The 27,309-nt window shown below is 37.8% G+C and overlaps 1 protein-coding gene across 1 annotated transcript; it reads right to left on the reverse strand.

Annotated features, from left to right (window-relative positions):
- Positions 1-14,541: 14,541 nt before the first annotated feature.
- LOC129922199 (hyaluronoglucuronidase-like) lies at positions 14,542-26,845 on the reverse strand. The gene is made up of 6 exons (XM_056007272.1): positions 26,800-26,845; positions 24,814-25,017; positions 20,245-20,359; positions 18,896-19,005; positions 16,987-17,121; positions 14,542-15,035 (listed from the first exon to the last, which is right to left on the reverse strand). The coding sequence occupies exons 2-6, from the start codon at positions 24,954-24,956 to the stop codon at positions 14,753-14,755; spliced, it is 786 nt and encodes a 261-aa protein (XP_055863247.1). The 5' UTR covers positions 24,957-25,017; positions 26,800-26,845; the 3' UTR covers positions 14,542-14,752.
- Positions 26,846-27,309: the final 464 nt, after the last annotated feature.

Consider the following 27,309-nt stretch of genomic DNA (forward strand, 5'->3'; position numbering starts at 1 on the left):
ACCTAAAAAATAGCTTCATTACCGCTCTTCTAGGTCAGAGTTAGTAAATTTATAAATAATTTCTTTAAAAACTAGCAGTGCGTGCGTAAACGAAACAACCCAAAATCGGCGACTCTAGTCGGCGCCTTCGACATAGCGGTCACGCTCTAGTTGTCTACCTTCAGTGAAGTCCAGAAGGGCTTCGGCGCCGTAGGCGCCATTATCCAATTGGTGGTTAGAAAGGCTTTTATCTAACTACCAGGCCTGGACGTAGGGCTCTTCACCCCTGTCCTGTCTGAGAGCTCCCAACGGTAGACGGCCATATCGATTGACTGGGCCAGACCGGTCCGTGACGTGTACACAGCGCACCGTTCCTGGGCCCCACTCGCTACAAGTGGCCGAGAACAGTGCTAACTAAGGGGAGCTTGTCTCATATTCCTATACTGTAACCTCCACTGTTCCGTGCAGGGACCGACACTCCAGCTAACGGGACACTGATGACGGCCCCCTTGTGGAACGGCGTGACGGACTTATTGGACTGGGTTCCGGGCGTTTTTTTCCATCCCAACCCCGAGTGAGAAAAAAAAAAAGCTCAACCAGGGAAGCCCGGCAGGGCCTGGTTTGCTACACGTACTTAGACTATCTAGTTTCCACCACTAGACATTTCCACCGGAGGGCCACGCGACGGGTAGCTGGAATTTCCTCCGGCTAGTTGACCACCAGTAGCGGCGACTCCCGGCAACTCTAGTTGTCAAATGGTTAAATATTGACTCTATAGCTTGCCATGTTTGTGTTTCAGACGTCAATAAGATAAACTTCTTGCGGAAGTAATCTTTTTTTTTAATTCGTATTTATAATTTTAAGTTCTCACTTTCTGGTCTTCGCTTTAAATGCTCTAAATTTTAAATTATCTCGAATTATGTAATTTGAGATCGATCTAAATAAGAAGGAATACTAACAAAACAAATATAGATCAATAATCTAGGCCAGGCCCTATGCTATGCTGACATAGTTTGAACGTAGAATTTGTGTACGCTATTAACTTCCCCACATTTTAACATGTTCGGATGATTCGTTTAAAAATGTTTTTTCATTGAAAAGGTCATTGTGATAGATAAATTTAGATACAGGAATTTAAGTTTGTAATGAACATATTGGTTTTCAGAATACGCACATAGATTACTTTGAGTGATATTGCTCCTGGTCAGCAATGCAAATTACCTGGAACAAAAAGGTCTTTCAGAAGTACTGGATACACTATCTGGACAAGAATAGGAACATAAAAAAGGCAAAATATAAAAATACTTTTTAATAGGTTTTTCTAGGGTATGGGGAAGAACTCCACATTCGCAACTATAAATTTCAATATTGTAAAAGGAAAGTTTCCCTTTCAGACCTTGCGATCTATGGGGCAGATGATGTTAAGGTCATCTGTTTCTATGGCCAACTTTTAACGAGCAGGGTGTTATGAGGCCAGCATAATGACCAACCGCCTTTACTTTCCCAAATTAAGTCAGGTCACCATTAGATTTGGGTGGACCGAAATTCAAAATCCCAGTCTTCACCAAGATTCGGACCCAGGACCCTAGGTTTGGAAGCCAAGCGCTTAACCAATCAGCCACCATGCCCCAGTACAAATTTGTTAATTTTTTTTTTTATTGATTCATGTACTTTCTTCGCCAAGGAATAATTGTGCAAAAGTTTCACTCAACTTGATCCAAGAATGGGAATGGGTGAAATGACATGTTCAAACTTTTTATCAGACAAGATTTGGTATACGCTTTGTAAAAACAGGTTTATTGTGTAAGTGATGTGGTTTTTTTTTTTAAGTTTCGGACACTTCTTTTGAAATGAAGATCATTCATTCCAGGCCAAACCTCATGCGTGACGTCGGGGGGATGAAGTCATTGACGACGAGCATTGAAGCGCATATCACTCGAACAGGCGGCCACCAGGGGCGTAGCTAGGAATTTTCCATCGTTGGGGGGCCCAGGGCTTGACCTCTTTTGAGGCCTCTGTATTTTGCGTAATATTTTTTTATGTGAAAAACACACTAATTTGGGTGCTTTCTCAAGTGGGGGGCCCGTGGGGATTTTCAAATACTCCCCACACATTTTTTTGTACAAAGCTTATATCAACTCTGTCTGTTTGGTCAAAAAGTTTAGTAGTTTTTTTTTTCAAAAAGTATTTTTTTATGTTTTCTTGTTCATATATTAATTTTTAAGAGATGGGAATTTCAAGTCACTGTCCACTGAAGGAAAACCTAGATAAAAGTCAGCGCTATTGTGTCTCTAGTGCAGTGTTTCCCAATAACTTCGCACGTTCTGAGTATTTAGAGAAACTTTTCGCTTATTTGTTTTTCACTTGGTGGCCTTAATATGGATTGTGTATGTGTGTGTTTATATTGTTACGATCTTCTCTATCAGGCCTTCTGCAAACACTGCCAACAACACAACACATCTAAAACAACTTGACTACAAGAGCTTCAATGAACAAAGTGGCGGTTTAATGACAAATTACAACAACAGCCAATAAACACAATTGGCTACACTAACTGAAATGCTTTTCTTCACAACAGAACTGCCTAACTAATCCCTACAAGTCTCTCTAGCTCGGACAGCTACATCTTCGAGGACTCTCAAGGTACTGCACAGTTTTTCTCTTGCTGTCCTGGACTCAACTGTCCTTTCTTTACACCAGTGTTTCTCAAACTGTGTGTCGTGGCACATTAGTGTGCCGCCGAATATTTGCAGGTGTGCCGCGGGAGTTTTTAGAACGCCACACGTGCAGCGTTACACAGGTCTGCCTAATATTAAATTTTTATTTTACGTTGCGATAACATCTCCACTTGCAATGACCATTAGTAGTAGTGGATCTTTCCATTATGACGGAAAGGGGAGTTAGCTATTCAGGTTATGGAATTGTCCACTATACATATATTATTATAATGAATAAAATGTTGGCCGCCTTAGCAGACGCACAACAGTTCTCGAATTGGTAACGATAATAATAAGCGATGTGTTTCATGTAAATTGGTTAGGTGTATGCTAATAATAACAAATTATCAATAAGCCTTATTCATTGTTATCCATGGAGAAATACGTTAGCAAGAATGAAACTGCGAAAGCGTTAAATGAAAAGCAAGGAACCAAACGAAGGTACAAAGAAGATTACACCAGATATGGTTTCATATCTTCTGAACCATTGCCATTCTGTCTGATCTGCAATGCAACTCTGTCGAATGAGGCACTTGTTTCAAGCAAATTGAAGAGACACTTGGAAACTAAATATCCAGCTGTAAAAGCGCAACCGAAGAAATACTTTTGAAAACATCAGGGCTCAACAAAATAAACAAGCTAAGACTTACGAACTACCTAAAGCTGCCAGAAAAGGGATTGATTGCAAGTTATAAGGTTGCTCAGTTATTAGCCAAACACAAGTAAGCACACACAGAGGCTGAATCAGTCATTGCACCAGCTTCAGCAATAGTTGTTAAAACTATCCTTGGACCCGATGCCGCCGAAAAAGTTTAAAAAGTTCCTTTGTCAAATGATACTATCTCGCGCAGAATTGAAGACTTATTGTCAGATTTACAAGATCAAATCTGCGAACACTTCGACGAGACTGACAATGACATGTCTCTGCTGAGGACTCTTCAAGTTGATGAATCCACAGACATTAGTGGCAAAGCCCAGCTGCTAGCCTATATTCGATTCATAAAGGATGAAAAATGTGTCAACGAATTCTTATTTTGAAAAGACCTACCAACTACGACCAAAGGTGAAGATATTTTCAAAGTGGTGAACGAAAATGTTTTGCTATTCAAACTACAGTGGGAAAACTGTCAGCGTTTGCACCGATGGCTGTCCTTCCATGCAGGGAAATAGAAAGGGATTCTTCACTCTTGTGCGTCAAGAAAATCCAAAAGTATTAGTTGTTCACTGCATGATCCACAGAGAAGCTCTTGCCTTCAAATCTTTACCGAAAGATTTGATGTCTGCTCTGGATCAAGTGATTCAAGTTGTAAACTTCATCAAATCTCGACCGCTTGCATCCCGACTTTTCTCTCTGCTCTGTGAAGCAATGGATTCAGACTAGAAATGTCTCCTGTATCACACCAACGTTCGTTGGCTCTCCAGGGGAAAACTGTAAAAGCGCGCTGTCCAACTCAAGGCTGAGCTGATTTCATTCTTGGAGGCTGAAAAAAAAAGACTTTGGATTTTCTATTCATGACGAGATCTGGTGGTTAATGTGACGTTTATAATCTAGACTTGTATTAATTATTAGATCTCGCTCTAGATTCTAGATACAGTTTTAAGTCTTAGATCTAGACCATGAAGAAACCTTCTAGATACGAATCTTGATTAGATTACTAGCTTACAACTTGTATTTGACCTACATGTTACTTTATTGCTGTTTTTTTTAAATTACTATTTAGATCAGTAGATCTACTAAATGTGGCCTGAGTAGATTTACCTATAAATCCTATATGTTAAGATATATAATCTAGATCTCTAGCATTTACTTTTGACTTTAGCCATAGGAGTAAGTGATACACTATTGTTGGAGCATAGTGATATGAAATCTAGTCTTTATACTAGAATATAGTATAACTAGCATTCCAGATTAACATAGTTGGACATAGGTTTCACCAGTCACATGAGGAAGCACTAAACCCCAGTGCAAAGCCCTCAGCCATGATGGACAAACTATTTATTGTATTATCTAGTTAATATAGATCTATCTACTATTATCTAGATATAATTAAATCCACTAAATTGTAGGCTACTGTAAAATATTTTACATTTTGGAAGTTCCTTCGTAGTCCAAACCTCCCCAGGACAACAGCCAAGTCTTTTCGAAGTAATCTCTTTTCGAAGTAATCTCTTCATCCCTAGAGCCTTGCCAAGTTATTATTCTAGTTCTAGGCCTAGGTCGTCTAGGAATGCTAAAAAAATCTCATTCCTTTCTTGTTTATTGGAGTATATGAGTTATTTTTAGCACCCTTTTATGCAGCAGTAGCTAGGCATTTTGTTTAAATTAATGCACTAAAAAGGTCAAAGTAGAGATTGTGTTTTGGAAACTTAAACCCGATTGTATTAGATCTAGATTTACTGTAGACAGATGGTCAGTATAGCCAGAGTAAGGTTACTAATGTAAACTTACAAACAAAATGGTGGATCAGCTTAGTACGCAAAAACTGTCGCATCATATGTCTACCAACCCAAAGGGTGGAATGACCTAAAGATCTGAAATCCAAAATCCCAGCCTTTACTTACTGGGATTCGAACCGGAGACCCTTTAAAACATTATCATTAAAATGATTAATCATGGCTAGATTTGAAAGAAAAATTATTTTTTTTAATTATTTACCTCCATATTCATGAATTATTTATAATCTGGATTAATAGGGCTGTCTCAGTCCTTTTGCTATTAGTATTAGTAAGGGTCTTACCAGCATTCTGAGCATTGCACAGTCTGTCTCCATACTCATGTAAATCATTATCATACTAATCATACTCAATCATACTGTGACTGTCTGATCTTAGATAGACAGTTTTCTCACATACTATCAATAATTATCATTGATATCTGTTGTCTGATTGAAGTTTGAAGACATCACTGTAAGTTAGACGTAAGTCTAGTCTAGAATTCAATTAACAATAAAAAGTGGCCACAACCGTGGCCCAGTAATTTGAGTAAAACTTCCCATCGAAGGCCCTTAGTTATTAGACTGTCATGGTGGATCTTAGTTTACTAATTAGACCTAGACTGCTAGACTAGTCAGTGATCTTTTTGAAAAGAGACGATTAAAGAATTTGGAAAGGGATCAACCATGTAAAGAAAATCGTTGAGAGGTGTAATTGTTTATAATTTAATTTTTCACCTGAACGACAGCTGATTTTTTTTTTATTTTAAAGTATTAAATACTAAAATAAAATATATAAATTAAATTATAAGCGCTGTCTAGGTATAATTAGGATTAAGGTCTCATTAAATAACAATTTTATTAGAAGAAGAAAAGAAAAACTTTATGCTAGTTATAAAAAGGACTTCAATAAAACGAAAAATTAAGTATGTCGAATAGATCTAAATCATATATCATATAGTTCGTCCATCGTGGTTCGATGATGACCACTTTTGTCATCCAGGGGGCTGAGGGCGTTGCACTGGGGTTTTGTGCTTCCTCATGTGGCTGTTGAGACCTATGTTAGCCAGGAATATTCAGCTGCACACTGAGCAGGTTATTCCAGGTGGACTTATTTTTTTTTTTAGTGGAGTAAAGTATAATAGTGCCATTAGAGAATGACATGGGTTGCTCCAATAAGCAAGAAAACCAACGAATCAGCAGAGTTTAAGTCACTTATGACTAGAATGGCACATTAAACGCGTTGGACGTAGATCTAATTATCTTCTTTTTTGAAGTAACCTCTCTTTTATAGAATAATATAAGACAAACGCTAATTTATTTATTTTGTCATTTTTGTCATCATTCGTTTTATAAAAAATAAAATTATTTATAGTTTTATGAAATTCAATTGCGACAATAACAATAGCTATGCACATTTCCTAAGATCTCATAGATCTAATTTTACGTATTTAAATGTAATATCAATATAATGATACCTTTTCAGACCTTGCGATTTATGGGATATAAATGATCTAAAAGTATTCTACTTCTATGGCTGATAGCTAATTAACGAGGATGTCATGTGGCCAGCACAACAACCAACTTTACCCATCTACTTCGGATTTTACTTATATTATATAATGCAGACCTTACTTCAAAAAAAGAGATGATTACGTCCTACGTCCTACGCGTCATGCATTTAGTCATGATTGTTAACCAATGACTTAAATTCTACCAAGTCACTGGTTTTCCTGGCTGGCTCAGGCAACCCATTCCATGCTCTAATAGCACTAGGGAAGAATGATAATTTGAAACCTAAGAATATATGTAATTAAGTCTTTTTTTATATAAAGGGATGAATCATATATATTTTTAAAAAAAACGAGATTCAATCGCTTATTTTTGCCCGTGAAGCGTGCTACGCAACATCCCAAGTATATGCCCATTACTGCTTATAGTCCAACGGCTACAATGGACAGCGCACATGAACGCAACACAAACTCATTCTCAAGGATGACAAAAATACAAGAGAAATTAAGGGGGATACAAGAGGTTGATCACAGAAAGCCCTAGGGAAGATGATAAAGTTAGTAACTAGAGCCAGCTAAAAACGATACCACGTGATGTGACAGCCTAACCCAATAGAGACTGGTGTGATGAGAACAAGGAAGAAATTCAAGAACTGCTAAAGAAAAAGCACAACTGCTATTGTTCTGTTCTTGCAAACAATAATGACAATGCAGCCAGATCTCTCTATAAAGCTTCTTGTAACACTCTGCAGTCAAAGGTCCGGGCATATAACTAAATGGTGGCTTAAAGTTGAACTCTCCGGGTTTATGCTAACACTGGTGACACACGCTCTTTCCACGAGTCGCTTCTATGTGCCTATAGCTCTCATCTTACCAGACTGTAACCATACTACGTCGCCGCTAAAATCTTCCGATGATTCCACTCTTTTAACTAGCAAGACGGATACTGTTAGACACCTTATTTATATAGGTTAGTTATTTAGCGACGCACCATAGATGACGCATATTGAACGGGACTAGTGACGTTTGGGATATGTTGGGTTAGAGACCGGAAAATCAGTTAGCGATAGAACACTCCAGGGTAACGACGTGTTTAGTGACAGAGACTTATACTGTGGCCTTTTATCAGAATAAATCCATGTGAATTTGTTCATCAGTGTTGACTACATCTCTTCACTTGTTAAAAACAGGTGTTGTCTTATTCTATATGTATTGTTGTCTAACTACACGGAATACACCCGAACAATTACACCCAAACGACTGCAGAGTAATTGGTTGACTTCAAGACAGCCTGAATAAGCAACATCACAATACACAAAATTGCTGGACAGAACACTATGGCTTGCTATTTGGTGACAAATGGTTTGTATCGGAGGGATCCGTGGTAAATATTCCAAAAAAAAAAGCTATAGGAGAGGAGCTCGATGATTCACCATTTGAAGAAGTTGAAACTGCAATTCTCATATCCCTATGCAAAAAGAGTGACAAGTCTAACTGCTCCAACTATAGAGGCATCACACTTCTGTAAATAGCATGAAAGCTCTTTGAGTTTTGCATGAGTTTTGCTTGACCGACTAACCCATATTTTAGTGGAGAACCAATGTGGCTTTAGAGCCGGTAGAGATAAGCCTACATGATATTTGTTTTGCGACAGTTACAAGAAAATGCAGAGAGCGGAACTAATATAAAATATATATGCTGCCTTTGTGGATCTCACCAAGGCTTTCGACACGGTTAGTCGCGATGGCTTATAATCTTCTGCTGTAATAGCAAATGGTGATTTTCACGATAAACTAAACAATAACCAGAGGCGTAGCTAGGGTGGGGCCACCTAAATGAGTGGGTTTGTTTTTTTACACTAAATATTAAATATTACTCAAAATGCAGGGGCCACCAAAGAAGTTAAGCCCCGGGGCCCCAAAAGGACGGCAGATTCCTAACTACGCCACTGACACTAACAATGACGCTAAATTTAATTCACTGTTGCTAACTAAAGAATAAGAAAAGAAACTGTGGCAAAATTGAGCCTTGAGATTTGTAAAAATGTTTGTAAAATATTTGTTTGTAAAATGTTTTTCTAAAATGTTTGTTTCTAAAATGTTTGTAAAATGCTTGTTTGTAAAATGTTTGTTTGTGAAATGCCTGTAAAATGTTTGTTTGTGAAATGTTTGTTTGAAAAATGTTTGTTTGTGAAATGCCTGTAAAATGTTTGTTTGTGAAATGTTTGTTTGTGAAATGCCTGTAAAATGTTTGTTTGTGAAATGTTTGTTTGAAAAATGTTTGTTTGTAAAATGACTGTAAAATGTTTGTTTGTGAAATGTTTGTTTGTAAAATGTTTGTTTGTAAAATGTTTGTTTATAAAATGTTTGTTTCTAAAATGTCTGTAAAATGTTTGTTTGTGAAATGTTTTTTTGTAAAATGTTTGTTTGAAAAATGTTTGTTTATGAAATGTTTGTTTGTAAAATGTTTGTTTGTGAAATGTTTGTTTGTAAAATGTTTGTTTGTAAAATGTTTGTTTGTAAAATGTTTGTTTGTGAAATGTTTGTTTGTAAAATGTTTGTTTGAAAAATGTTAGTTTGTAAAATCTTTGTTTGTAAAATATTTGTTTCTAAAATGTTTGTTTCTAAAATGTCTGTAAAATGTTTGTTTGTGAAATGTTTGTTTGTGAAATGTTTGTTTGTAAAATGTTTGTTTGTAAAATGTTTGTTTGTAAAATATTTGTTTCTAAAATGTTTGTTTCTAAAATGTCTGTAAAATGTTTGTTTGTGAAATGTTTGTTTGTGAAATGTTTGTTTGTAAAATGTTTGTTTGTAAAATATTTGTTTCTAAAATGTTTCTAAAATGTCTGTAAAATGTTTGTTTGTGAAATGTTTGTTTGTGAAATGTTTGTTTGTAAAAGATTTGTTTGTAAAATGTTTGTTTGTAAAATGTTTATTTGTAAATTGTTTTACTTGTTTTGGATGTTGAAGATGATTTACTTCCTAGTCCAAACATCCCGCAGGGTGACGGGGGATGGCAGCGGGCAGGGTTTGAACCGAGAGCCATCGTGACGACCGAACGCACATTCCGCACCACCAGGCAACCCTCCTTGTAACCATTTATAACAAACGAATATTCACACTTGATTAGAGTTACCCTACTAACAAAGTTACTAAATTCAGACAATTCAGGAGAACACCTATGACATAAGGTAAGAATACAGAGAAACACAAAACTCAGAAACAAAGACATAGACACATTTCTTATTCCATATGCTTGGACAAAATCGTACAAGTGCTCCTTCTTTTCGGTGCTTTTAGTGCATGTATTGGGTTGTCTAAATCAGCTAGGAAAACCAGCAACTTAAAGGAATTTTTAGTCTTTGATTAACATACTTGGCTATTTAGACGTAATTATCTTTCTTAATGGAGTAACGTCAGTAATTTATAAGACAAGTAAAAAGAATTGAGTTATAATTTTAACTATAGCTCAATGCGTGACAATTGATCTTCGTATCAAATCTCCTTTAATACACTAGTCAGTTGCCATTTTTAATAATGCGTATATCAACTTACTTTGTCTGTACAAATAAACTAAGTCTAGATCTACATATCGAGGCATGGTGACCGGATGGTAAAGCGCTTGGCTACCTAAAAGTGGGTAAAATTATATCTTGGCAAAAGCAAACATAAACAAATCTATCTATCTATCTATCTATCTATCTATCTATCTATCTATCTATCTATCTATCTATCTATCTATCTATCTATCTATCTATCTATCTATCTGTCTGTCTGTCTGTCTGTCTGTCTATCTGTCTATTTCTGAAAATGCACATCTACTAATGTAATCTAGTTGTATATATTTATTTTGGCCTTGTTATATTTTTGTCCTTACAAATGTCCTAAGTGTTACTGCTTACATAGAGGAAAGGAAAAGGCGCCATTCTTGGAAAAACAAACTAAAAAATGGTTGTATTTGAATTGTGTTTTACGGGATACACATTTGAGACCAAACGAAAATCCACGGCCGAGGACAGACGTTCAGATTTATCGATCGTCCAGGGTTCAAACCCTGCCCGCTCCCATCCCCCGTCGTCCTGCGGGAGGTTTGGACTAGGAAGTAACTATCTTCTACTCTGAAGGAACATCCGAAACCTGTAAAACATTTTTAACATTTTACGGCGAAAAGAAAATCTAAATCGAACACCGGTGGACAAAAGGTTAAGCTTTGCTAGATGTATAAGTAAACATATAGATGCAGCAGACCTTCTTCCATGATGACAAGTCTTAACTTGTCCAATAAAAGCTGGAGAGAGTCTCAAACTGTGTGCAGCAGACCTTCTTCCATGATGACAAGTCTTGACTTGTCCAATAAAAGCTGGAGAGAGTCTCAAACTGTGTGCAGCAGACCTTCTTCAATGATGTCTAGTCTTGACTTGTCCAATAAAAGCTGGAGAGTCTCAAACTGTGTGCAGCAGACCTTCTTCCACGATGACAAGTCTTGACTTGTCGAATAAAAGCTGGAGAGAGTCTCAAACTGTGTGCAGCAGACCTTCTTCAATGATGTCCAGTCTTGAGTTGTCCAATAAAAGCTGGAGAGAGTCTCAAACTGTGTGCAGCAGACCTTCTTCAATGATGTCCAGTATTAACTTGACCATTAAAAGCTGGAGAGAGTCTCAAACTATGTGCAGCAGACCTTCTTCAATGATGTCAGGTCTTGACTTGTCCAATAAAAGCTGGAGAGAGCTGGAGAGAGTCTAAAACTGTGAGCTGGAGAGCAGTCCAATCACTATTGAGACAAGTTTGATAGAATCAGTGGCGTGCCAAATGTAGGGAGAGAAGAGCATCCGCCTCTGGTGCCGGGGCGTAAGGGGGTGGCGCCAAAACATGACAAAACATATATATTTCACTAATTCAGATAAGCTAGCATGAATAATTGGATTAACTATTTTACTGATTTCACTTTGTTCACTTTCACCAACGTCAGACGAATGTAAAGTAAACTAGGTCAGACATAAGTCAGACAATTAGTCTAACGTTTTTAGCAGCTTCGTTAAGTGTACTTGTACTTCTGGGACTGTAACTGTTACTACAGATAGTTCATTTGCTAGCTTCCTTTTCATTACTTGTAAGTTGTGTATAGTCTCACGTGACTGTATGCAAATATGAATTACGTTCACTATTGTAGGTTGGAGGGGGGGGGCACTGACAACACCAGCTACTCCGATTGTCTGGCACCCTCTGTACGCCTCTAGATTTAATCCTTATATAAAAATAATTGTTAACTTATAACGAAAGAGACTAAGTAGCTTAGTCTGAACTGAATGTCCATGTTAGTGCTAAAGTGCCCAATCCATGTCATCTATAGAATACCAACAAGAAGAAGATTAATGAGGAGTACAGTATTTCATGTCATCTATAGAATACCAAGAAGAAGAAGATTAATGAGGAGTACAGTATTTCACGTAGGCACGCAGTCCCATCTGTGACCTACATATTTTGCTGACATCTACGCAGAAGTTGGTCGATTTAGGTTTCAGAGAGCGAAAGAGAGAGAGAGAGAGAGAGAGAGAGGGAGAGAGAGCAAGCCGTTCAATTTCATTGTTACAAATAAACTAATTCAGTTGCTGAAAAGTATGTTAGGGGTTTTATCATTAAAATGTAGCCCATTTATTAAAATAATTTAAAAAAAAAGAAGTGGGTGTTCCAGCCATAATAAATAATACAAACTGATAAATCATGGGAACAAAGTGACGGGCGCAGCCGGTCTGAACTGCCTGCATGATATATATATTTCGTATTTTTGGTCTAAAGTTCTTCCGACGTTGTTTTTTTTTTCTTAGATATAACTCTGGATCCATAGACATAAATAAATATAGACTGGAAGTAGGATGTTATTTTTATTTGGGGGGAGTCAATATGTTTTATGTACTATATCTATGTGAAAAAAAAATGGCGGCGATTGAGCTATAAATTCTAGGACTAACATTTCAGTCAATATATACCTTTGATCTTTAGTTTTGAAAAGTGCAAAACTGCCATATTCCCAATATTTTGTCTTTGTTTTACAATCATAGACATAGGCAAATATATATAGGTTTGTGATGTGGATCTACAAACTTATCTTTTCCCAAATATTTCCGATAATAATTTGTTCTTTATCGTCCAGTCTATATATATATGTCTATGTCTGGATCATTTTGTGTAAGTCTACATTAAATAGAAGGTTTGACGCAATAATTAATAAGGAACTATATATGGACACTATACCAATCTGGGTATATTTAAATATAGAATCTGTGCACTAAAAAACTGTAACGTGCTGGTGGAGGCTACATCTACTTTTGGTTTGAATTTAGTTCAATTTAGATCTAGATATAAGTGTTGACCTACATCTAGATCTTAAAACCGTATGATATCGAGCAAGTTAACTAAACAATTTCCGTTTAATCTCTAGAGCATCTAGATCTAAATCTGTTATTGTAAATCTATATGATGAAGATCTATCTATATCAGTAGGCCTATATGACTAGGGGCAGGGTGCACAGTCGCTAATCAACCGACTATTAGAGTGGCATGACACTATTACTTGTAAAAATAAGCACATATAGGCCTATAGTCGTCCGACGTCAGTGGACAATTTCATTTTGTTGATGAATTAAATGTATTCATCTTGCATCCAGTGTTAACTCATTTGGTTAACACACGCCTTGTGTTTTACTTATTGGGTTAGTTTGTAGTTAACAATTAGTAAAAAAAAATAAAGTTCTCTTTTCATACCTTGCGATCTATGGGGCTGATGATGTAAAGGTCATCTGTTTCTGTGGACCACGGTTAATAAAGGTGTCATGTGGCCAGCACAACGACCAAACACATTTACTTTTCCCCAACTAATGCCAGGTACCCTTAAGAGCCGGATGGACTCTACGGTGACCTAAATATCACGAAATTGAAAATCCCAGTCTTCTCCAGGATTCATGCCGGATACCACTCAGTTCAAAAGTCAATCGCTTCACTACTCATCCACCGCACCGCACTGTCTGTAGTCACTCATTGAACTTTGTATGTCTGTAGTCCCTCATTGAACTTTGTGTGTTTATAGTCCCTCATTGAACTTTGTGTGTTTGTAGTCCCTCATTGAACTTTGTGTGTTTATAGTCCCTCATTGAACTTTGTATGTTTGTAGTCCCTCATTGAACTTTGTGTGTTTGTTATCCCTCATTGAACTTTGTGTGTTTGTAATCCCTCATTGAACTTTGTGTGTTTGTAGTCCCTCATTGAACTTTGTGTGTTTGTAATCCCTCATTGAATTTCGTGTGTGTTTGTTATCCCTCATTGAACTTTGTGTGTTTGTAGTCTCTCATTAAACTTTGTGTGTTTGTAGTCTCTCATTAAACTTTGTGTGTTTGTAGTCTCTCATTAAACTTTGTGTGTTTGTAGTCTCTCATTAAACTTTGTGTGTTTGTAGTCTCTCATTAAACTTTGTGTGTTTGTAGTCTCTCATTAAACTTTGTGTGTTTGTAGTCTCTCATTAAACTTTGTGTGTTTCTAGTCTCTCATTAAACTTTGTGTGTTTGTAGTCTCTCATTAAACTTTGTGTGTTTGTTATCCCTCATTGAACTTTGTGTCTGTTTGAAGTCCCTCATTGAACTTAATCTCTGTCTGTAGTCCCTCATTGAACTTTGTGTCTGTCTGTAGTCCCTCATTGAACTTTGTGTGTCTGTAGTCCCTCATTGAACTTTGTGTGTCTGTAGTCCCTCATTGAACTTTGTGTCCGTCTGTAGTCCCTCATTGAACTTTGTGTGTTTGTTCTTCTTTGTGGAGGATTGTTATTTTTATTTATTTATTATTATTAGAAAAGAGTCCATGTAATCACAACAGATTTCTAATAGGAATCAATGAAGCAGTCTTTATCTTAGTCTTAGTAGATTTTATTTTTATTTGATCCGTTTCATTTGAGATGCGAGAAATATTCCTTAAAAATAATCAAGTTTTAAACGTATCGAAGCATGGCTACTTTGCATCTACCCGGTGAACTAAATATTCATTCGTTTAATCTGAATATTATTTTTTATAGTTTTAAAAAAATCAGTTTATTAATATCAGCAAAACGGCAACTAGCAAGGTTCTCGCTACATAACAATGAAGTATAATGTCAAACAGAGCTTGACAAACCACATTTTTAATGCAGCACCACTAGATCTAGAGTATTCATAGTGTTTAGTGACTAAAGCTCTAGATCTAGGAGTCGTCGTGGGAGGTTGATCACGACACTTTTCAACATTGGCGTCAGGAATGACAATAAAGCCGTAACTCAATGCTGGCATTTCTATGGAGCCTTGAATGCTTTTCGGGGTGAAGCTAATGCCATTCTTTCCCGAGCTGTCCATTAAGACGTCATTGAGTCTGATGTCTCTGATTGGAAAAGAAAACCAGCGCGCAAAGTCAATTCACTTTAAAATGTTTTCACAAATATATTGTGGACCGACATGTATAGATACATACTGTTGAAATCTATAAAGGCCTTTAGATACGCGAAAGCCCTATAGCTGACTCGTCACAAATTCAACCATTTGTACTGATTGAAAAGTTTGTAAAAATAGTAACCTACTATTACTTAACGTGTGCCAATAACAACGAAGCACATTTCATGATCAAAACTGCAACGGTCAATACCCCACCCCCGGGCAAAATTTTTTTTTTCGCATTTTCATTCCAAGCAAAGAAACAAATGTTGTTTTTTTAAAATCACTGATTTAGTGATGGATTTACCTGTAGGCTAACTAAACTAGTTTAGTCAAGGGCCACCACAAAAATATGTCCGATATATCAATGGTCTCATTGGCTTAAATCTTTTATCGATCATTTTCAAATTAAATATGTCCATACTTTTGGAACTTTTAAATATATTATTATTATTTTATAATTGAAAAGACCGTGTAATATTTCTTTTAACTCAAAAACGCGGGGATTCTCAATCTCTGTTACATTTCACCCATGTGAAGGACCAAAGCAGGGGAGATAATATTTCTGCCCTTTTATTTATTAGGCTATATAGTATGGTTATGGGATTGATCGTTTTAGAATTACACATTTGACAACTTGAACATTGACAACTAGAACACTGACAACTTGAACATTTGACAACTTGAACATTGACAGCTTGAACATTGACAACTTGAACATTGAGAACTAGAACATTGACAACTAGAACATTGACAAATTGAACATTGACAGCTGGAACATTGACAGCTTGAACATTGACAGCTTGAACATTGACAACTTGAACATTGACAGCTTGAACATTGACAGCTTGAACATTGACAACTTGAACATTGACAACTTGAACATTGACAACTTGAACATTGACAACTTGAACATTGACAACTTGAACATTGACAACTAAAAGTTTTCATATGTCTGGAGCAATACAGCTAGGCTCCTCAGCCAAAACTGGAAAATGTTGCTACAATAACCTGTAGCATTTTACGTCTCGATAGACGATCTTTTCCCTTTGCAACTTCTTGTGTGACTAAAGAGGCCAGTCCTTGATACACAGCTGCTATCGCAGGTTGGGCATATGTAATCACCAGGCGCCATTGCATTTTCACCCTTCTTTCTGCTTCTGTTGTGTATGACATCTGCAATCCGAGACCCTTCCTTTATGCTCTCTCTCCATGTGGATCTGTCCAGTGCCACCTCTTCCCAGTTGCCAGTCTCGATTTTGAAGAGCTTCATGTCGCGTTTGCGTACATCCGTCCAACGTAAAAGTTATGCGCTACAATAACATGGCTCCTATAATTGGCTTACGCCTTGAGTAAGAATTATTTATTTTGGCTAAGCACTTTGTCTAATCATGAAGGATCTCTTCCGCAGCCTAATCTCTCTAATTCTCAGACTAAGTAATTCATACAAACTATATCATGAAATATGATGTTTATAATGAATTTCAATCTTATTTGCATGGTATTTATATACCTATATGAAGTGCAACGGCGCCTGGTGATTATATATGCCCAACCTGCGATCACAGCTGTGTATCAAGGATTGGCCTCTTTAGTCACACAAGAAGTTGCATAGGAAAAAGATCGTCTCTCTGGACGTAAAATGCCACAGGGTATGAAGTGTTAAGTGATCTCTATAGTGTTGACCGAGTAACGTGCTGAGCCAAACTTTCAGGACTGACAGCATACAATGCCCTAGTGTTGCTAAACGCTCAGGCCGAGGTACGAAGCAATGAAGTCCTACACTAGTTTTCTTTATCCCTTCCCAAGTTGTCCCAGAACAAGTCCTGCACCATTCATCCGTCACATTCCATCACCTTAGAAGAAATATAAACATGCGTCGAAAGCTTACTGAAACTTACAGGCTTAATACATCCTCGCCCCCTGAGGTAAACCAATAAACGTCCACTGCTTGACCACTAAACTGTGGTAGGTTGATGGTCACAGGCTCGTCCTTGACATTGACCATGTACACCACCAAAGCACCAGGCGTGTATCTAGTATAAAATTTTAATTTAGTTTATATTTTGGTAACAATTGATATGTTGGGACTGTACTAACGTACTGGTATTAAAACATGTAAGTACAGCTGGACATTTGTCCTTTACATTAATATAGGATTAATTAATGTCATTTATGACAGTGTACTATCCTATGCAGTGCCTTCGCAGTTGTCATTTGGCTTAACAGCTCAGCCCCATTACCGATTGACCGGATGTAAAGAACTAGCCACATGTAAAGAATTGACCGCTTATAAAGAATTGACCGCATGTAAAGAACTGACCGCATGTAAAGAACTGATCGCTTGTAAAGAACTGACCGCATGTAAAGAACTGACCGCATGTGAAGAACTGACCGCGTGTAAAGAACTGATCGCTTGTAAAGAATTGACCGCATGTAAAGAACTGACCGCATGTGAAGAACTGACCGCGTGTAAAGGACTGATCGCGTGTAAAGAACTGACCGCATGTGAAGAACTGATCGCACGTGAAGAGCTGATCGGATGTAAAGAACTGATCGAATGTAAAGAACTGATCGAATGTAAAGAACTGATCAATTGTAAACAACTGACCGCGTGTAAAGAACTGACCGTGTGTAAAGAACTGATCAAATGTAAAGAACTGATCATGTGCAAAGAACGCGTTGACATTAAATCCAACATACTGTAGAGCCAGACAATATTTAAATTCAGCTCTTAATGTTCGCTTGCGTGTGGTGGCTGAGTGGTAACGCACTTGGTTTCGAATTAAGGGGTTTCGAGTTCAAATTCCCTTGAAGACAGGTAGTTTTACTTTCGGGATTTTTAGGGCACACATAAATCTACCCACTGTAATGAATACCTGACTATAGTTGGTGTAAAAGTGGTTGGTTGTTGTGCTGGCCACATGACACCCTTGTTAACCGTGAGCCACAGACATAGATGCCCTATTGATCGCAAGGTCTGAACGAGACTGTAACCTAAGATAAAAAGTTCTGCGACTTTTAGTAATCCCCGCATGGAAAAAAAAATGTTGAAAGAGCTTTGTTACACTGCGCTCTAATGGGTACCTGGCAGTACTTATAAAAGAAATGGCGGTTGGACGTTATGCTGACCACACAGTACATTCTTTAACCGTTGGCAAAGGAAACAGATTAGCTTGACATCTGCCCTACTGGATGGGGTACTTTACTTTATGATTCTTTTAGCCAGTTCATTTCATACCTACTCCAGATGTGTAGACTTTATTATACAATATATACTTCTTCTTCTTCTAGCCAGCTTTATTGCTGCTGAGCTGTGAGCTCTTTTGCAGACAGTGCCAAGGAAAAAAAGTGTGCTGTTTTCTTCAGTTGTTCAGCACTGCCGTACAGGGTGTTGGTTATGTTGGGCTGTAGTGGAAGTAGGGTCTGCCTAAGGTGGATTAGGGAGGGGCATTCAAAGAGGATATGGTTTACAGTTTCAAAGGGGTGGGCGCAATGTCTGCAAAGGGGTAGTTGTGTGGAGTTTATTTTGTTCAGGTGGTAATTTAATAGTGGTGTGTGTCCTGTTCTTAGTTGGAAGATTGTAGATTGTTCTTTGCGGGGGAGGAAGTTAATACTGTCCAGTTTGTTAGGCGTAGTCATTTCTCTGTACATGGCTACAATATATACAAATATTTGTTAATTATTAAACTGATAATTAAAGTTGGAAAGTGTGTTATTTCTTAAGGCCTACTTCTACGGGCACAAGGTCTGGTAGAAAGGATTTTAAAAAATCATATTTTTAATAGGCCAAATGTTAAAGTTATTTACCGTTGAGGTTTAGCACAGTTGGCATACGCCCGGATGTATGGAGCATTTGATGAAGCATTGAAGGTGTATCCTTCCACTAATCTTTTATACAACAAAGTCAGATAGTAATCCTGTGCAAAGAGTCACAAACATGTCATGTAAAAAGTAAAACTGATTGGACTTTAACTTTGAAAAATATCCAACTAAATCAGCGGTTCTCAACCTTTTATGCTCGGCGACCCCTTTTTACAATCCCCCCACTCTGCCGCGACCCCCCCCCCCCACCCCGCCCCGCGCAAATACACACAGCAATAGAAGAATAGACAAAAACAATCCATTTTTTCCGATGGTCTTTGGCGACCCCTGGCAAATTGTCAATCGAACCCCCCCTAGGGGGTCGCGACCCACAGGTTGAGAACCCTTGAACTATATTATAATGAGAAGTAGGTTGAACTATTTCCCTGGTGTTGGTACTTCTTATAAAGAGAAAATGATAAAGTCTATATTATTTCCGTGTGTTAATCTAGTCATCTAGACTTAAACTGTACTAAGTCACTGGCTAAAACAGACAACCCGTTCCATGCTCTAATGGCACCAGGCAAGAAGAAGCACTTGTACAAATCTGTCCTTCTAAGCTATTTATTTTAACAGTTTGTATACACATATATATATATATATAGCGTACATTCTGTCCCAATATATACAATTTATACCAACGGTCATACCCATAGACACATAAGACCCGCGGCCTGTGCGTTTTTTCACAGGCACCCACCCAAACATTTAATATGCAAACACATACACCCACTGACATCCAAGTGTTGACATCGACAACCAATCATATACACACATTTCGTCCATTAAGATCATGAAGAACTAAAGAGCGAATTAATGGGTTATCTTATCTGAAATGTCATCCGATGTGAGACATGGAAGTCATCTGTCAAAATTGAGAAAAGGCTAAATGTGGCTCAACAAAAATGGCTGAGACAGATTTTGTGAGTCAGTTACACAGATCGAGTCTCAAACAAGGAAATCCTATGCCGAACTGGGACTCGAACACTTAGTGAGGTTGTGACAGAGCGTCGCATGAGGTTTGCGGGACATGTTCTACGACAAAATGAACTACGCATACCAAGAGTTGCGATGACATGGAGGCCAATACGAGGAAAGCGCAAACAGGGACGTCCTCGTATTACCTGGCGACACACCTTCATGAAGGACCTCAGAACAGTGGACACCAGGTGGGAGGAGGTTTCAGACAGATCTTTCAGCTTGCTGCCCAATGCGCCGTACGGCGCGGGAGGACCTAAGTCTAAGTAAGTCTTACCTGAGATGACATCAAAACAATGCTACTGAAAGCCACTCACAGGATTTGGAAGAAAAGTTGTACGGTTCAGAAGTGAGTAACTCCCTCCCCAGACGTTAAATCGGTAGACTCGAGTGATTGCGTGAAGGGCACATTGACCTAGTTTATCCAGCCATCTGAAAGAAAGAAACGAGTGCAAGTACTACATAGGAGGCGCGGTGGCTGAGTGGTAAAGCGCTAGACCTCCGAAACAAGGGGGTCCTGGGTTCGAATCTTGATAACGACTGGGACTTTGAAGTTCGGGATTTTAAGAGCACCCCTGCGTTCACCCAACTCTAACGGGTACGGGTTGGAAAAGTAAAGACCGTTAGCCGTTGTGCTGACCACATGACACCCTCGTTATTCGTGGGCCACAGAAACAAATGACCATTTCATCATCTGCCCAACAGATGGCAAGGTCTGAAAGAGGGGAACTTACGTTTAAGTTCTCCGTAACAAGGAAAATGTCTGAACCTTGCACAGTGCATGTCAGTCCAAGGATGTTCTTTCTGGATTGAAGGCTTACATCCTGGCCCAACCCTACGCAAGACGGTGGAGGATTAAGGTTGGAAATCTGGACCTTACCCCCACCCCCCTCGAATGTCAGAGTCCATACCACACGACTTTAATTAGGCTCACTTGGATGTTTAGTATACAAGCGAATCCATGCAGTGTTCACTTCGGGTTCAATATCAATGTATGCTATTTCGTTTAGTTGAACTGTTGTAGAGAGTTCAATTCAATTCAATCTGTTTAGTTTCCTACTGTTACGTGCGCATCTTAGTGTAAATGCGAAATGGTGCGATTGCATGTTGAAAGGAGAAAAAAAAACACCAACAATGGAGGAATATGAACAAGAAGGTGTTTCCAGTGTTATTAATGATTAAAGTATTTATAAACTGTGCTTTGTCGTTTTCAACGTGGGGCCACTTGTTACGTCTTCATATTTGATGAGACTCTTTATACATGGAAACGCAACACGCAATCGCACCATTTCGCATTTACACTAAGATGCGCACGTAACACCTACAATATTTCAACTTGAATTACATATGAATAGGTCTGCTATGAATAAAACTATATCAAATTTGATATATTTTGAGTTATACAGACAGAGAAATATTACTTGAAGATTAGTGCCTAAGCAAGAGACGCTACAAAATGAAATAAGAGCAACCTATAAGAGGAGTAAAACCGTGTTCAGCTAAAGCGCCAAACAGCAAAATGATGGCAACTGAGATTCTCTAAAAATAAACTCGCAAACTAAAATTTCGCTATCAGTAAACGAAAAGACGTCTGGAAAATCTGCCAAATACAAGGAACGGATATTAACTCTTTCTCTCCGTAATTATTTAACACATTCTGGTGGAATCAGCGCTGGTATCGTCAGCTTAGGAGAGAAAGAGTTAAAAAGGCGATGACGTGAGGACAATTTAACTGGCGGTTCCGATTGTAAGAAGTCGTTAGAAACAGTTCAGAAAAAAAGTAGAGAGATGGGCGGACAATCCGCGCTGGGCCTAACAATAACCCTTTGGGGTTAAACGAATATAGCATGCAGATATTGTCATGATGCTGGAAAATACCTGCTGCTACTTTGAATATCTTGAAACACAAACGTCGATTTCGAAAATCTTAATAGCGGTAGTTGAACGGAATAAGATAGTCTTAAGTCTTATGGAATAAGATAGTCTTATGGAGTAAGATAGTCTTATGGAATAAGATAGTCTTATGGAATAAGATAGTCTTATGGAGTAAGATAGTCTTATGGAGTAAGATAGTCTTATGGAGTAAGATAGTCTTATGGAATAAGTTAGTCTTATGGAGTAAGATAGTCTTATGGAGTAAGATAGTCTTATGGAGTAAGATAGTCTTATGGAGTAAGATAGTCTTATGGAATAAGATATTCTTATGGAATAAGATAGTCTTATGGAGTAAGATAGTCTTATGGAATAAGATAGTCTTATGGAATAAGATAGTCTTATAGAGTAAGATAGTCTTATGGAATAAGATAGACTTATGGAATAACATAATCTTATGGATTAAGATAGTCTTCTGGAATAAGATAGTCTTATGGAATAAGATAGTCTTATGGAATAACATAGTGTTATAAAATAAGATAGTCTTATGGAATAAGATAGTCTTATGGAATAAGATAGTCTTACCGAATATTAAGGTAGCGAAGAGTTCAAATAGAACCTATCGACATCTACTCGAACCGGGTGATGTGTCTGAAAGACAGGAGTAAGGGCAGCACCTCAGTCTCCCCCTCCCCCATACGCCGTGTCTGGCTCCGATTGGAAAATGGAAGGGTACGACAATAAAAGGATAATACTATCATAAATGGAGGTCTATCTAAATCAGGGGTTCTCAACATGTGGGTCGCGACCCCCCCCCCCTTGGGGGTCGATTGACGATTTGTCAGGGGATCGCCTAAGACCATCAAAAATAAGAATTATTATTGTCTATTCTTCTATTACTGTGTGTGTCTATTGCGTAAGGGGGGGGGGGGGTCGCGGCAGAGTGGTATATTGTAAAAAGGGGTCGCCGAGCTTAAAAGGTTGAGAACCGCTGATATAAATAGAAATAAAAACTAAAACGGATTATAAAATTTTTAAAAAAGAAAGTTTGGGAATCGGATGAAACAGAGAAATTATTGTAAGATTTAAATAACGGAATAAAAACAAAAGATACGAATAAAAATAAAACCATGAAAACTATAAAAACAAAATTTACTCAAAGAAACAAAGAGATGAATAGGAGAAACAAAGAGATGAATAGGAGAAACAAAGAGATGAATAGAAGAAACAAAGAGATGAATAGAAGAAACAAAGAGATGAATAGGAGAAACAAAGAGATGAATAGAAGAAACAAAGAGATGAATAGGAGAAACAAAGAGATGAACAGATGAAACAAAGAGATGAATAGAAGAAACAAAGAGATGAATAGAAGAAACAAAGAGATGAATAGGAGAAACAAAGAGATGAATAGAAGAAACAAAGAGATGAATAGGAGAAACAAAGAGATGAACAGATGAAACAAAGAGATGAATAGAAGAAACAAAGAGATGAATAGAAGAAACAAAGAGATGAATAGGAGAAACAAAGAGATGAATAGAAGAAACAAAGAGATGAATAGGAGAAACAAAGAGATGAATAGGAGAAACAAAGAGATGAACAGAAGAAACAAAGAGATGAATAGAAGAAACAAAGAGATGAATAGAAGAAACAAAGAGATGAATAGAAGAAACAAAGAGATGAACAGAAGAAACAAAGAGATGAACAGAAGAAACAAAGAGATAAATAGAAGAAACAAAGAGATGAATAGAAGAATTAAAGAGATGAATAGAAGAAACAAAGAGATGAATAGAAGAAACAAAGAGATGAATAGGAGAAACAAAGAGATGAAACTAAGAAACAAAAGGACACGCTGATTACGTTCTGCTTGGGTTTTATTACTTTCATCTTGTTTTTTTTCCCTCCACAAGTGATGCAAGTGTTTATCATATTGTTCTATTCTTCTCAAAGACAATGTCATTGACTTCAAAGGAAAATATGAGGAAATGGTTTTATGGGCAGTTACAAGTTTCTTGATCTACACTCGATATTGTAACCCACAAAAAAGGTCACATTAGTGCTGGTCTGTAATTTTTCCCTACACATTGAGAAACAGATGACCTTTACATCACCTGCCCTATAGATCACAAGGTCTTTACTTTTACTTAACACATTCAGAAACTGATGACCTTTACATCACCTGCCCTATAGGTCACAAGGTCTTTACTTTTACTTTACACACTCAGAAACTGATGACCTTTACATCACCTGCCCTATAGGTCACAAGGTCTTTACTTTTACTTTACACATTCAGAAACTGATGACCTTTACATCACCTGCCCTATAGGTCACAAGGTCTTTACTTTTATTTTACACATTCAGAAACTGATGACCTTTACATCACCTGCCCTATAGGTCACAAGGCCTTTACTTTTATTTTACACATTCAGAAACTGATGACCTTTACATCACCTGCCCTATAGGTCACAAGGTCTTTACTTTTACTTTACACATTCAGAAACTGATGACCTTTACATCACCTGCCCTATAGGTCACAAGGTCTTTACTTTTACTTTACACATTCAGAAACTGATGACCTTTACATCACCTGCCCTATAGGTCACAAGGTCTTTACTTTTACTTTACACATTCAGAAACTGATGACCTTTACATCACCTGCCCTATAGGTCACAAGGTCTTTACTTTTACTTTACACATTCAGAAACTGATGACCTTTACATCACCTGCCCTAAAGGTCACAAGGTCTTTACTTTTACTTTACACATTGAGAAACTGATGACCTTTACATCACCTGCCCTATAGGTCACAAGGTCTTTACTTTTACTTTACACGTTCAGAATGAAGGGCTGCTTCTTTTAATCAGCTCCTAACTCAAGCTTATAGTCTTAGGCCTACATTTTATCGTCAAATCCATTCTGAATTAGTTTAAAACCTTTTTTTTTTTTTTTTTTTTGAAAAAAACGCGATGCTAAAACACTAAACAAAATATTTTGTGTATAGTATTTGACCCAACTCACAAGAATCCAGCGACGAATCGATCGGCTACATGATCCAATCCTCCAGACACGCTGGACGATTCTCCAAGTCGTATTGGTTTATTGCAGTTGTTGTCCGCCATCAGCTTTCTGGCCATCGTGAACTGGTCAACTAGTAAGTCCATGATGGATACGTTGAGAAAATCATGGTACGTCGGGTGGTCGCGATCATTGTTTCTGTAATATCTGATTAGAGAAATTCAATCATCTTCTTTTTTTTTTGTAAGTAACGCCTGTATCATATAAGAATAAGAAATGTTATATTAAGTGTTACTCCCAAAGGTTGTCATGGCCCGGGGTGTCAATGGGTTTAAACTCCCATTGCCTATAAAATAATCCTAAAGGCATGCGTCTCAGATAGCCTCTGACAACTAAGTCCTGCACCTGACCTGCTCCTGTGGCTTAGATACTTAGCCTGGCGAAACTGCTCTTACTAACAGGTGAAGGGGTGAAGGCGGATACCTGGCAGAGGGAGCTCGTCAGCCTAGTAAGGCAATTCATCTAGGAGAGGGGTACTCTGGACTTCAAACCCCCCGCTGCCTTGTGGTAACAAGGCTTCAGGAGACAACCTTGAGGAAAAATAGTGAAGCCCCTTGGGCGCAGTATCAACTGTGAAATTCCCTCTTGCAGCTTCTGCAACTGAGTTGGTGCCAAATGTAACGCGAAGCTCTCATTTACATCGCATCATCAAGGTCGAGAGAGGGACTATGACAAATGGGCCACCCATCACCCCTTATCTAAGGGGAATGCGCCCCGGAGACGAAACTCTGGTGCTGCTTGCAAAGCGGATAAAACTATTCACCTGGGTCATCCTTTTAGGATTTTTAGAGCTCTAATGGGTACCTGACTTTAGTTGGGGCAAAGTTAAGGCGGTTGGTCGTTGCGCTGGCCACATGACACCCTCGTTAACCGTGGGTCACAGAAACAGATGACCTTTACATCATCAGCCCTATAGATCGCAAGGTCGGAAAGGGAACTTTACTAACTTTGATAGTAGAATACAATTCCTTTAAGCTACTGATCATTATGGATATATTTTTCTGTAATGTACAATTTCTATTATTTTCACATTCTAAAATGTAGCTACAATTTAAAATATTAGCGCAATATGTTTTGTATAAAACTCGTTAGAGCAACATGGAGTTGGTCAATCTGTCAAAAAGTATTCTAGCAAGAATTTGTTCTCGTACTGACAGTAAGGTAATGTCCTGATCATCTGAGCTCCTAAGTCCAGTGCCAAATCATCGTGCGCCGTTTTGTAGTGAATTTGTCTTCAAACGTTTTGTTGAACCCAAATGAATGTATCAATAGAAAAAATTCTGTTAAAAGTTCTATTTGGATAATTTATTTTCATTTAGCAATCTCAACAGCCAGTATTTATTATCAGCTCAATACCTATGACAGTATAAATATGTTTGTCTTATCTAATATAATATAATACAAACGTTACTTCAGAAAAGAAGATGTTTATTTCCTACGCGTCTAGTCATGCATGTTAACCAATGACTTAAATTCTGCCAAGTCACTGGTTTTCCTGGCTAGCTCAGGCAACCCATTCCATGCTCTAATAGAACTAGGAAAGAAAAAGCATTTGCACAAATTTGTCCTAGCATATGGCACAAAGAATGTGCCTTTGTCTTTGTGTCATTCTGAGATTAGATTTTGTTTTTGTATTTGAAGATTATGGTTCAGTGTTATATGTATAATTGCTACTTTACTTTTAAATCTTCTATCCTGAAGGCATTCTAAATTTAGTGATTTTACTAAAGGTGTTACTCTATTCAAATGTGAACATTCGTTTGTTATGATACTCAGTGCTCTAGTTTGTGTCTGTTCCGGTTTCTTACTATTTTCTTCAGTTGAGGGGTCCCAAACAGGGGATACATATTCTATTATTGGGCTGACCAAGGTTAAACAACAGGTTTGTGCAAATGGTGAATTCCACTAATGTAACAATCATACACTTACTGGTGAAATGAAATCTCATCCACGACATTACAGCCACCACTGGCTAAGAAACTAAGAGCAAACAAAACAAAACAAAATCACGAGTCATAATTAGATCTAGATCTGTTAATGTAAACCTATATGATGAAGACCTACTATTAGAGTGGCATGACACTATTACTTTTAAAAAATTAGCACATATAGGCCTATAGTCTTCCGACGTCAGTGGACAATTTCATTTTGTTGATGAATTAAATGTATTCATCTTGCATCCAGTGTTAAATCATTTGGTTGACACACGCCTTGTGTTTTACTTATTGGGTTAGTTTGTAGTTAACAATTAGTAAAAAAAAAAAAAATAAAGTTCCCTTTTCATACCTTGCGATCTATGGGGCTGATGATGTAAAGGTCATCTGTTTCTGTGGACCACGGTTAATAAAGGTGTCATGTGGCCAGCACAACGACCAAACACATTTACTTTTCCCCAAGTAATGCCAGGTACCCTTAGGAGCCGGATGGACTCTACGGTGA

This window comes from Biomphalaria glabrata, chromosome 12 (genome assembly GCF_947242115.1).
Source record: "Biomphalaria glabrata chromosome 12, xgBioGlab47.1, whole genome shotgun sequence".
In the NCBI taxonomy this organism is placed as follows: Eukaryota; Metazoa; Mollusca; class Gastropoda; family Planorbidae; genus Biomphalaria; species Biomphalaria glabrata.

Excerpts from the sequence above, each read along its gene's own strand:
- LOC129922199 (XM_056007272.1), bottom strand. The coding sequence starts at position 24,956 with ATGGACTTACTAGTTGACCAGTTCACGATGGCCAGAAAGCTGATGGCG. Across the intron at positions 20,360-24,813 it reads CGATTCGTCGCTGGATTCTT|ATGGCTGGATAAACTAGGTC; the intron begins GTGAGTTGGGTC and ends TCTTTCTTTCAG. Across the intron at positions 17,122-18,895 it reads AACTGTGCTAAACCTCAACG|ATACACGCCTGGTGCTTTGG; the intron begins GTAAATAACTTT and ends ATTTTATACTAG.